This window comes from Mercenaria mercenaria, chromosome 9, assembly GCF_021730395.1.
Source record: "Mercenaria mercenaria strain notata chromosome 9, MADL_Memer_1, whole genome shotgun sequence".
Taxonomy (NCBI): Eukaryota; Metazoa; Mollusca; class Bivalvia; order Venerida; family Veneridae; genus Mercenaria; species Mercenaria mercenaria.
Genome location: NC_069369.1, coordinates 23085300 through 23099331, shown reverse-complemented (window position 1 = coordinate 23099331; position 14032 = coordinate 23085300). Strand labels below are relative to the sequence as shown.

General features: G+C 35.2%; 1 protein-coding gene across 1 annotated transcript in view; it reads right to left on the bottom strand.

Moving 5' to 3' along the window:
- The window catches only part of LOC123557057 (uncharacterized), a 35441-nt gene extending 22084 nt beyond the window's left edge, over window positions 1-13357 (bottom strand). The window contains exons 1-2 of the mRNA XM_053551018.1: window positions 13065-13357; window positions 8873-8956 (exon numbers count right to left, since the gene is read on the bottom strand). Of these exons, the coding sequence (XP_053406993.1) occupies window positions 8873-8956; window positions 13065-13236 (256 nt within the window). The 5' untranslated portion in view covers window positions 13237-13357. The remainder of the gene's footprint in view (window positions 1-8872; window positions 8957-13064) is intronic.
- Between the last annotated feature and the right edge of the window lie 675 nt (window positions 13358-14032).

Here is a 14032-nt window from a genome sequence, read left to right as displayed (position 1 = left end):
ATATATAATATATATATATATATATATATATATCCATATACCCTTCTTATGTGTATGAGTGTGTCAGATCAGGTTAATGCCTCTGTGGTCAGAACGCAAAATAAATAAAAAAAGAATTTGTTACATGGTGCAATCCTGAGAATGCTGTTTCTAATGCATAAACAGCTGAAAAACGTACACTATTTCATTGTGTCAATCGATTCTCCTGTTATAATTGATAAATTAATATATAATTGCCTGTAAACCTAAGTTAAAGACATCTCCGAAAGGAATCATCAGAAATTTTCTCTACTTTTGTTTTAGTCCAGCATAATAGGTGGTCTATGATGTCATGATCGTTTGACGCCTACAATAAATTAACGTTTTACATAAGGAACTTTATAGTACTAAAACCTACACAATGAGTCCTTAAAAAAACAGGATTTGGTCACTAATCACATCCCTGAAGTTTATATTTTCAAAGTTCGCATAGTTGATGAGCAAGATTATGTTTGATTCCTTAATTGCATATACAATCACATTAAGCTCATTTCATAGTTAATTTAACCTCTAAAACATGTACCAATACTATTTTTTTAGTCAATATAACTTCATGTCGACGTTATTTTACCCCACGTGAAAAGATATTGCAACAAAGTATATGCAAATTCTAGCAAAAACATTCATAGTCAGTATAAAATCTTACAAAATCCCAGAAAAATTAAAATTAAACAATTAAAGGTTTGCTGTTCAGTCGTTTTCATATGATCTCTACTCTTTATACCTATTTACCAAATAATCTAATGAATGATAAAGGAACTGTTTTAATTAAACGCACATTTTGTGCATTTAATATCAGTTAAGCCTTTTCTGCTTATAACACTGCTAAGCATTTATTCCATGTGAACCTGTGAGGCAGTTTTTAAAACCTTTTCCATCTTATTGAACAACATTGATGTCCGGTTAGGGAATGCAGTTTTTCGAGAGGTAATTGGTATTCCTGAGAACTATTTCTGCCTAGCTTGTCGCAGACGTTTTTGTATGATTTAGAAAACGTTATTCCCAGTCAGGTGTGGCTATTATATCAACAATGATTCACGCATTCTCGATGATATTTTCAAATTCGGACACTCACTTGTTGCTCGTATAGTTGATATTTTTTTGCCTGGGAGGTCCAGTTATTAAATGGAACTAACAATTTTAAGAGTACAATACTGCATCTCTTGCGATTGACATATCTCCATATCTCCTTTAAAATTGATTAAAGAACACAGATTTACTCAAGTTTTTTCTCTATTTAGATGGGGAGTGGGGATGTTCCCCTTACAATGTTTTGAAATATATCAGCCCGGTTAAGTATCTGTTACTGAATACCTGGTTTGTCGCACAATAGCTTTGAAGGTCATGTTGTCTGTCGGTTATATCTAACTTTAAATACTAAAACATTTTCCTTTACCTTTATATAATCGTCAATACATATTTGCAAAAGCGACTTTCAAGAATTCAATGAACGTTATCAATATGTTCTTTAGTAGAAGTACCGCTATTATCAACTGCGAGAATATTCTACTAAATGTCACTATCGTAATTCAGAGTCTTGTGTGTGGTTTTTGTAAAGTTTAATAGCAATTTAAAAACACTTCTATTACAAAGTGTATCAAAACAGTAATTATTTATCAAATTCAATGGATATTTTCCCAGATGCATTTGGTAAAATGATCGAATGTTTTATTATATGTGGTTCTGACCCGCTTATTTGGGCATACAGTACAACCTCTTCAGAGCGGCCCTCTCTTAAGCAAAAATCTCTCTACAAAAACATCATCAAAAATTCCCTAAGCTGATGTATATTGCATATTCGGTGTTCAGTTCTTTGTCAGCTGGATGCTACACTTTAATCTTTTATCGTGTCTAACGAAACAGGTGCAGAACTCCATAATAAGTACTTCTTAAAGCCATCTGGTACTGGGCTGCTTTGATATATTTCCGATTTGCTGGACCTTTAATAGTGTTCTTTCTGCCACGGCATGGAGAACATACATCTTTTGTTAAAAGCTTTAAGAAGATCCATGTAAAGTATAGAACTCAACAAATCAAAGTAATAGAACACTTGATTTGAATGAGTTTGTTCGTGAGAGGTTAAGAAAGATGAAATACCCTCACGCCCTCTTGCACCAGCTTAAGCGGAATTCTATTATAATTATATCAAATGATCTCCATAATACTAAAGGACCAGAGGTTTTTCATATAATTATTTACCCCATCATTTTTGTGTTTCACATAACGGGCCTTTAGTTTCCCTTGCATGAACAAGACATTTAGCAGTCGGGTGGGGGTGGGGGGGGGCTTAAAGTTATGTATACTGTTCTATCACATTGGAATATGGTTGGGATACAGTGTGTTCAATTGCATTTTTGCCAAACTACTGTTTTAAACACACCAGTGTTGTTTTGCAACTGACCGTTCCAAGGCGTTGCCGCACTACGTACCTTTATTTTTACGTTCTGAGCTTGCTGTGTATATGCTTTATTTCGTTAAGGTATTTATCATGTTCTAAACTCTATATGCATTGGTGCAGTGTTACGGTTTAAAGAGGCTGTTTTGTTGGAACGTTGCTTTACCATGAATTAGAGTGTATCACATATCAGATCTGTTGAGAAATACTTTCAGTTGCAGAGAAGAAAGTATGAAAATGAAATTATTGCTTTGCTCCAGTTATGACAACATTACCACCTGCCCCTGATGTCCTTCCTTCTACAATTAGCTGAACGTAATTGCAAAGACCCCACGTTTTGAATACATGGGTATTAAAAAATACTGTGTGTAGATAGCTTTGTTATCGTGGGTTGAAGATGAATAAAGTAAAACACTCTCAGTGTTGATGTCAAGTTTGAATAAATATAATTAACCAGAAAGTGTGTGTAATTCAGAAGACTATCAGGAATTTACACTTGCACTAAGTTAAAAAAAATCTGTCAAACTTCTACTGGCATAATTGTATTGAGCACGCTTAAATCTGATCAAGACAAAATTGCAAACTGTGCATGTAATTTGCAAACAATCTTATAGTTAGAGCATAGACAGCTGCTTGTGCCTACATTGATTTGTTATGCATTTTCCTCAAATTCCTTTCCTTCTAGGTTCTTATTTCATGTATGTTATATTTTTTGTAACTTTCGGAAATAGTCATCTTTCAAATTCAACACCATAAGAACAGTCGAAAATAATTATTATAAAAGGTAGAAGCGACGTGTAAAAGTGCATTGTAAAGTAAGTGGGTGGGGTACAAATTAAACAGTTAAAATAAATTAAGTACAATTTTTCTGAAAAAGTGTAAATATAAACACGTGTAATGTCCCATTGGCTTGTTTAATGACATAATATCCGATGTTTTAAGCAATTTTACTGATTTTTGCAGACATTATTCAGCAGTATTATTTTCGTAATCGGTTGCAATATTGATGACGTCATTTCCGGTTCCACTCGCGGTTCCCAGAAGACATACACACGTATTGTTTTTGTCCTAGACAATTAGACAAATGAATAATTTGGTATATGTGGCTATATTTTTCAACTACTTTCGAGCAGGATTACAAATGACAGTGGACTATAAACTTTATTTTAAAACAAAAGCTTATATTTGTGCAACATAGATGCCTGCAGTGTAAATTACAGCAGTTACATAGGGATGTAAAACTATTGTCACACAGTTTTAAAAATCTTCACTATACCACAAACCATACATTTGCCACTATACAATTAGCAAAAACTAATCCTTTGTTTATTCAAAATGCAATGTTCGAAAAATAATGGAAAAATAAGGGTCTTTTGAAGCAAATGGCGGCCATTTTGAAATAAAAAATGGCTAAAATGACATATAAAGTTGATAAAAAATTTTGACATTGTGTCTGAGCTTAGAAGTATCATTAAAAATAAGATTATTGTGCATACATATGCATTTAAACCCTTCTTCTTAAACATTTAGAAGGTATTTAAAGCAAAAAATGGCGGCCATTTTGTTTTTCAAGATCGCCGCCATAAAAAGACATGAAAATTTGAGGATGATACTTTTCTTTCTCATAAGAGGTTATCCTTTCATAAAAAACCCACTTTCAGAAAATCCAGGAAGATTTAAAAGTCATTCACCATTCACAACCCACTATAAATTATGCTACTTTCTAAAGGTGTTAAAGTCACAGTTGGTAAAGATTGGTACTGTCGCAAGGTCATTTGTCTGTATATATACTATATGAATTACTATCAAGCATTTTTCAATTTTTCCTACATATAATTCCTATAATTCAATTTCATATTCACTTTACATCCACATAAATGTCATTTTCTGATATCATTAACTAACATGTGATCAAGGCAACGGGCCTCAATTTGAATGTATTGACATCACCGCCTATTTCCGTCAAATATGCCAACAGCCAGAATAGATTTTGAAGTGAAAACTCGAAATCGTTGTCTTATTGTAAATTATTACATTTGTTGTCTGCGTGTGTCTTTCAGGTAAACTATTTACATGTTGTGTTGAAATATGATCATTCCTCATTTTCTCATTCATCATTTGATTCATTTCGTTGGAATTATTAAATTGTTATGAAATAGATGCGCACAGCCATAATAGATTTTGAACGGAAAACTTGAAATCATTGTTTCTTTGTAAATGTTTACATTTGCTGTCTGTGTGTCCCCAGAAACCCCAGAAGAGAACACACGTTATCTCGTAAGATACATGTTATAAAAAGGGTGACAAATTGGTGGCGAGTGTGACTTTTGGGCGAAAGTTTTGTGGACGAATGGTCGACGTGTTTTCGCACCGGCTCATGACATCAGAGGGACACCCCGGTAACAGCCAATGGATACGCCGTAATTGGTGTACCACAACAGTGCATACGTTACTGGATAACTACACGCGTATATCGGGATTCTCTAGTGTAGTGAATAGTGGCCTGTGATAAGCGCTCGTAGGGGTCGCAGACCTGCAGATGTAACGACACTGAAGGGGCACGCGATAATTCAAGCCAATCAGCGGAAGTCGAGTTCCAGCATCTATATTGTACCTTTGTATTTTCCTGCATCGATTTACTCCAGCCTCGAGAATATCGGTCGTAAGTAGTGGTTTTTATGTATGTACTGTTTATCCTTGTTGTCTGTTAAGCTGAACAGGCAACATTGTAACCTAGTAATTCGGCTCCTGTGTGACAATAATCACTACATTGGTGTCAGAGTGGTTTACGGGCCTACGTCCGTCAAGTCTAAAGGTTTTGGGATGGGAGTAGGGGGTTAGCAGCTTGAAAAACATCGCCGCTAATGGGAGAATGTGGTCAGTTATCTCCCTTTCATACTCTATTAAAGTAAGTAGGTCCTTCTATTTGGATACCTCTGTTGTTATCACTATGTTATTTGTAACAATATGATGCAAATAAAGTTGAGTTATTGATCACCATGACTGTTGATTTAAAAATGCCTTCAACTACATCTTCTATAAACACTCAATTGTCTAATTGTGACATTCAAGACATTTAATTTAACAAAAATACAAGATACCTCATCCCTCAGAACTGAGATATCTCATAGGCAAAACAGCGATAAAGTCAGAGGATTCCAAATGATGGGACCTACTAACAATTTTATCAAATTGGACATAATCCAATATGGGAGACATTTTGAAACTCACCAAAGTCCGTCATTATCCGAAAGTGCCAAATTCTCAAAGAATTGCCGTGTCTGCGAGTTTTGACCACTCGTAGGTTAATACCCCTGGGCCTTAGTGTACCAGGGAATAATCGGCTATAATCATATAGCGTACCGGGAGGTAATTTCGGGTTTGAGAATTTGAAAGGGCAGGTTATTGAGGACTTTGAATGTATTCTAGATTAATATTTCGGCCTATTTTAATTAGAGTAATTCTGCGCAGTGAAACCGCTGTGCACCTGTAATCTCATGCTTCCGGCGGAAACCAGAAAGGCCTTGCTACATCCGTTTGCCCTTGCGCAGACATACTGCGCAAACACATTGCGCAGCTACACTCTTGGGCAAGTTTATTGTACATGAAGTTTTGTATTTATCTTTCTGGCATATTGTATACAGAAGTAGGACATTTCTGTTGTATTCAGTATTGATCCTGAAAATAATAACCAGGACATCCCCGACCCTATCTTTATAAATTTTACCGAATTATTCTACATGAGGTCAGTAATCCCGGGTCTGTCCCGGGAATGGACAAAACAATCGTCTGGTATAGAATTGCATTTGGCAACATAACTATAAGACATTCAAGGAATTGCCTAATATCAGAATTAGGGAGGAAATTATGAAAAGGATACTGTTCACGGAAAATTATGGTTTGGAGGGTCCAATTGATTGAGAAGACGAGGAATATGATATTGAAGGGGAAGTGGAAAGGTTAGAGCCCTTGGATAGTGGTGAAGACACTACCTACGGTCAAAGACCAAAGCTTACAAGATTCTACCGTCGTACCTAGGGCTACACTCTCAGCCGGGGAACAAACAAATATGAACGCTCTTTGCGGCACGCCAAGGGAGGTGAGTGCTCAACGTCCGCTTGTCAAGATAGAGCGCTTCAATCGTAAAACTTAGTGTCCACCTAGGTTTGGGGAACTAGGGAACAATACTCACAGAGCTTATGGGGCTAAAGGGTCCAATCCTCAAGGGCTACGTTAAGCTACCGTTGGCCAGGATGCCCCGCCTTTACATTGGAGGGCATTGGGGCTTGCCAACCCCAGTTTATTCAACCTAGTACATACCCAGGTTCCCCGGGGGCCATTGGTAATGTGCAGTCTGGAGCACTGGCAAATCAATTGGTGGGTGCAACGCCCACTACACGCCTACCTCATTTATCACAATCTGTGCCTATGGCAAAAAAACAATACCCTGGATACTCCAGACTGGGGCACCGCCCACAGGGTCAACTAAAGCTACTTCACCAAGGTAGCGGTACCAACACCTTGGCGGCCTCTACCGGCAAACCCAACCTACGGGGGGAGCAAACCACAGGGGTCCGGCACATGGAGTTAATTGAGTTTAATGACTTATCTTTTAATCCTAGAGCCATAATTATGACAAAAAAAAAAACAACAACAAAAAACATACTAATATAGCTACTCCCCAGACAATGGTTTAACTACAGGGCCATCCAAGAAACATTCATGCAAATTTTTATCAACTTCCATCTAACGGTTTCCGTCAGTGGTAATGTTGTACATGTAAGTCATTGAAAAAAAGCATCAAATCGGACTGGAGTACGACATAATACACAATAGCTCACATCGATAACGTAGTGCTCGAGAAGCTGTACAGACCATGTCTGAGACCAATTATGTCTTATTGTAGGCACTACAACCAGAACTCAGAAGCATACATAAAAAATTAATGTTTCATAGACAAAAAATCTAGTTCGCTTCCTATCTTTCTTGCAATCATCACAAATGTCTTGTGCAACGTTCATTTTACCAGTATTGCTTTGTGAGCAACTAATGTTAAGAAAAGCACGCCAAAATGTGCTTTTAATAACAAGCAATATCTTATTCAAACATACAGTTTACATTCCCGTTATATTTGTCTTTAGGGTGCAGCTTAAAGCAGCATGCCTCCAGATTTGACTAAAAAAAATTCTTTCAAATTGAAGTTTGGTCATATTATGAACATTAGAATATGAATTTTTGTTTCTAAAATATTTTAAAAGTTTCAAATCAAGAAAAAAGGATGACTGCGTCGGGAATCGAGCCCCAGACCGCCGCGGCAATAAAAGCATTTTTCCGTCGTTGTAACCAAAAGCGCTATAGCTGAAGTACTATGCCCCAACGATAACTTGATATTTACAAACATGACTATAAATAGATTAAAATGGAACATAGGGAATTCAACATTTTTCTAACATGTTACAACCTAAATATTTCTAGATTTTGTATCAATTACGAATTAGCTCAGTGGTAAAGCATACTGTCCATGTTCAACAAATCTATGCCTTGTGGGTTCGAAACTCAGCATCGACATTTAATTTTTATTTCATTTTTGCATAAAAATTAAGATTCCTTCATGAGCTCTGTGACAACATGACAGAGAGGTATCTACTGCGATATGGCAGTTTATTATACACATGTATATCAAAGATGATATTAATTAAATGCATACACTTAAGCCATACAAATAATGAACATACTATTGTTATATACAAATACAAACCATCAAAGAAACAAACAAAAATACGGAAGGAAAAATGAAAACGAAAATAGGAAAAACAAAAAAAAAATCTGGAAAAAATGAGGATCCGAACCCATAAAACGATTCGCTTATATCCAGTTGTTGTCTGCATTTTACCCAACTGACCTATGTTGCCATATACACAGTGGATATTTAAAATGAAAGAAATACTAATATTTGCTTGTCAAGTAATGTTGAAGCATTAAGAATTGTTATTACATCAGTTATCATGAATTAGACTCGTCCTCGCGTTTCGGCGGGAATCACGTTATCATTGGGGATTAGTAGCGAATAATGACTTCAAAATATAGATATTTATAATCGAGACAGTTTACATGGAGTAAAAGCGTGACAAACGCTTTTCGATTTTCATCGTAAAAAGTAGTAAACTCATGTGTTTCCGTAACATAAAGTTTGTCAGTAATTAAGTTTTAAAGCCTTCTTAAGAAATATAGCATTTATTTCAAGAAATCTAAAAAAAATTTTTTTTTGTTGTCGAACGATCTGGAGGCATGTTGCTTTTAAATCTAGATCTTTAGTATACCTGAGTTTGTTAGTAATGTTTAAAAATTGAGATTATAGAAACTTTGGAATATTCGTAAAGAACGTAAGCTTTGACAATACAAAATGGTCGGACAAAGCCAAAAAAGCTGTTATATTACCTTTCTTTCGTTTCTTGTATTTAAACCGTCTATATATTCTTTGAAAAAGAAATGGCGCCTCATCTCCTTCTGCTTTTGGAGTTCCTGGAATAAAAGTTCGGTATTACAGGACAGTGTCATACAAGTACGTGATATATTGTAACCCGATCTACTAATCAGGCTAATAACCGATCGTTCTAACGCTCAAGACTGTTTTCCGTAGTGGAGATACAGAGGTCATCAGCGGACTTCCATATTCTATTTGCTTGAAGCTAAATGTTTCTTTACACAACATACAACGATCTGGAGGCATGCCGCTTTAAACAAAACTTACCGAAAGCTAATTTCTTCTGATTATTACTTTCAGATATGATTATTTATCTTAAATAATGCCGACATACATATCAACTATAATTAATACATCAACAATGATAGCGATATGCTAAAATTGGCCAAATGTTGGAAAGTTATTCTTAAAAAATATCATAAAATTGACTGAATATCTTAACAGAAAATGCTTTCAATATGCAAGAAAAACGCACTTACTGGCATCCCAAATCTTAAAATTTTCTCGAGGGAGAACCCCCGAACCACCCTTAAGAGAGAGGATAGGGAAGCGTAAATCCCTCTCTCGTGTTTTTATGACTGTATCTTCATGAAACTTAGTCAGAATGTTAATCTGGTCAAGTTCGAATCTGGGTCATGTGGGGTCAAAAACTAGATCACCGGGTCATATCAAAGGAAAAGCTAGTTAATATTCTAGAGGTCAATTTTGGCCCAATTTTAATGAAACTTGGTCAGAATGTTACCCTCAATAAAATCTTGGACGAGTTTGATATTGGGTCATCTGGGGTCAAAAACTAGGTCACCAGATCAAATCGAAGGAAAAGCTTGTTAACACTCTAGAGGCCACATTTATGACTTTATCTTCATGAAACTTAGTCGAATGTTAGTCTTGATTATCTCAAGTCATGTTTGAATCTGGGTCATGTAGGGTCAAAAACTAGGTCACCAGGTCAAATTAAAGGAAAAGCTAGTTAAACTAGGTCACCAGGTCAAATCAAAGGAAAAGCTTGTTAACACTCTAGAGGCCACATTTATGACTTTATCTGCATGAAACTTAGTCGAATGTTAATCTTGATTATCTCAAGTCATGTTTGAATCTGGGTCATGTAGATTCAAAAACTAGGTCACCAGGTCAAATTAAAGGAAAAGCTAGTTAAACTAGGTCACCAGGTCAAATCAAAGGAAAAGCTTGTTAACACTCTAGAGGTCACAATTTTGGCCCAATCTTAATGAAACTTGGTCAGAATGTTACCCCTCAATAAAATCTTGGACGAGTGTGATATTGGTTTATTTGGGGTCAAAAACAAGGTCACCAGGTCAAATCAAAGAAAAAGCTTGTTAACACTGTAGAGGCCACATTTATGACTGTATCTTCATTGAAATTTGGATAGAATGTTAATCTTGATGATCTAAAGGTCCAATTTGAATCTAAGTTATGTAGGGTCAAAAACTAGGTCACCAGGTCAAATCAAAGGAAAAGCTAGTTAACACCCTAGAGGCCACATTTATGACCATATCTTAATTAAATTTGGTCAGAATATTAATATTGATGATCTATAGGTCTAGTTCAAATCTGAATCACGTGGAATCAAAAACTAGGTCACTAGGTTAAATCAAAGGAAAAGCTTGTTAACACTCTAGAGGTCACAATTTTGGCCCAATCTTAATGAAACTGACGAGTTTGATATTGGGTTGTCTGGGGTCAAAAACAAGGTCACCAGGTCAAAGCAAAGGTAAAGCTTGTTAACACTCTAGAGGCCACATTTATAATTGTATCTTCATGAAACTTAGTCAGAATTTTAACCTTGATGATCTCAAGGTCCTGTTTGAATCATCTGGGTCATGTAGGGTTAAAAACTAGGTCACCAGGTCAAATCTAAGGAAAAGCTAGTTAACACTCTAGAGGCCACATTTATGACCATATCTTAATGAAACTTGGTCAGAATGTTAATCTTGATGATTCCTAGGTCAGGTGAGCGATACAGGGCCTTCATTGCCCTCTTGTTTTTCAAAAAAAAAAATGAAAAAGGTGCCTAGAGATATTAACCTCCCGGTATTAACGTTGCCATTTTTGACAATTTTACATACAGTATAAATAAATTATCGGAGGTTCATAATGAGGTGGGACAGACTATAGTTTCGACTTTTATGTCTTCGTCAGAAATAACAACGTACAATGCAAACGACATATAGTATATATGTTTATATTTTTCTCTACTTTCTAAAAACAACTAATTCACGTATATGTGAAATGTAGTTATTGATGTGCTGTTCCCATCTACTTTATGTAATGCCTTTTCTATCAAAAAGAATCCTTCCCAGTGATATTATTTTGTAACCGTGTTGATAATAGCATTAAGAAATGAACCTTCTTATGAAGTTATATCCATAATTACTATTCGAATCATTAATGTATTCTCTTTTATTAGTTGGTTAAAGTTGCTCCTGCAAAGAAGTTATGAATGTCCGCTATTTTGTTTCCCAGAATTCTGGAGGGCGAACCAGTTTTTACGAGAAAACCTGATTTTGGATGACATCACAATGTAAACAATAACATTCATATAAATAGTCCGAATTGCAAATGGTCGTCAGTTGTATGGATCCAGAAGACAGATAATAATTGATGATAGAAAAGGATAAAATACAACATGATAATATATATAACAAGAATAATACACCGAAAATACAGGTATTTGTCCATGAATAGTGTTATTCATAGAATTGTTGTATAAATAAATCGTGACATACTTTGACACCAGGTTGGGTGTAAAAATAAAGATAGTAAACTTTTATTGCCTTTCTTATTTAGCTTTTAACCCTCGGTCCATCCTAACATTATATTTTTGGAAGCGGGTATCTTAATCCGGAATGTACCTTCAACAGAAGAAAAAATAACTGCAGTTTAAAATATGTATGTGTGTCACTAATTTTATATATACAATCGTATGTAACTTTATTTAGAATAAATTATCTGACTTAAAATACATCTTCATGACCAGGAATGTTAAAAACATCCATTTGTTGTTGGTGGCGGAGTCTGTGTGGTTGACTTGATGTGAAACGAGACCAACACAAATGTCTTGAAGCGTGAAAGTAAGAGCGCTTATCATTTCTTGAAACATTAGGATATTTCATCTCAAACACGTGTCCCTTGTTCAGATAGGGAGGATGTAATTTTCACTATGAATGCATTTTTGATAGCGTGTGTATAATCATTTGCATTATCAACTCTACATCAAACTAATAGCATTCTTTACGAAACTTATTCAGATTTCATTATAATCTTAGTCATATTCATCAATGGAAAGCTTCGAAAAAATCCATCACTTTATTAGTTTCACCAAATTTATAGCCTTGAATAAGTACTTATGCCTTTATTTGCCTTGTTGAAATCTCACAGGTTTCTTCTTTTGAATAATCTGATTCGAATTGAAAAAATATTAAATGAATACTTATACTCACTTAAGTTAAATAAATGACTTCCGTTTGTAAGTAATTGCCTTTGTATAAAAGAAAGAAAGAAAAACAAAAACAACAACAACAACGTCTTGCATCTTGCCCTTAAAAGTAAGTCTCTTAGTGGTCTTATTTCGGACAAGTTCTTTAGTACATTGGTGTTACTATACCTTAGATTGATCCTATTTGTATGTTTCACTTCATATGCTCTTGTAAGTTTTTTTTAATAATGTTAAAGTCATTCGTGGTAGGGGTTTATTTCATTTACACTGTCTTTTCATAATTGCGAAGTTGGCATTAAAGCCCCTAGTTTCTTATATATATATACTCATATTTAGTTAATTAAAGGACCCCTATAAAATTTCTATATAACATTTTGACCCACCAATCAGTTATAATAAAAGAGACCCACTTATCGGTTCCTATCACATTAGGTTAGTTTCATAGGGGTAACCCCGCTAGACCGTTGGAGAAATGGTAAAAAAAGTAGTTGGGTGCAAAAGACCCACTACTTCGTTGCCCGACAATCAACTTCAGACCCAACTATTGACTTTCCGCATTAAATTAGACCCTATCATTAACCAAGTTTAAAACTATATATATAAGTTGTTTCCTTTTCAATTTGCTAAAGTAAGTCTTACGTTGACTATATGTCCCTTAGTTAGAAAACAGAATAAAATAAACATTTTACCTTCTGATTCCTTATGCTTTTCCAGCTCATCCACCCTTTTGTTAGTTGATTTAACATCTTCATCTAGTTTGTGAACATCTTTCGATACAATGTTGACATCTTTCGTTACGTCGGCAAAACCTTTCTTTATATTTTGCATTTCAACTTCTAATTTTTCCTCCATTTTTTGCATCGTCTCTATTTGTTTTTCTATTTCTTTTTCTGCTTCGGGATCAAGAGGACCAGTTTTGCAATCATCAATAATTTGTTGTAGATTCTGAACAGGATTTTGTACTAAGCTATTCAGTCTATGCAGAACCTGGAAGATAAACCATTTACCAGACTCAACTTTATTAATATAATATAGTCCTTTAGGTAGAATACCGAGTAATATTCATTAATAATAATAATAATAGATAATACTCTTTTTATTGTTTTCAATTTTTTTTATTGTTTTGCCATGGAGCAGTGAAATCATGTCTAGTTCAAAAGATTTTTTTCATGAGAACATTTTTTATTTTGAAAGAGTTGGTCCTTCCGAACAATTTGGTGTCTATGAAAAAAGTCTAGGGGGCGGGTTGGAAGGTAGACCTTATTGTCCCACCCTCACCTAATAGGACACTTTCAGAAAACATCAAAAAGGACCTTTTGAACGATTTGACGAAATCCAAAAATCTCCATACACCCTCGTTCCGTTAAGGACCCCTGTGGGATTTGTGTTTATTCTGAGTTCAATTTGTTTTCGTAAATGAAAAGCTTACATGTCGTGCTAAAAAGCCCCGGTATTTTCAAATCTTAGAAATTGCTGTAAATTGACCCACCATTAGCAAAAATAAAAATAAAAGAGAAGTCCACGCGCCTATATTTAGGCGGGGGTGACCGCTGCAAGTGGCCCCTGACTCTAGAAGAATGCAAATGCGACTTTCGTTTTCAGGTTAAGCCTGTTTACTTTCATTTTCATTACTTCCGGAAAAAGCTGAAGGTCGTCT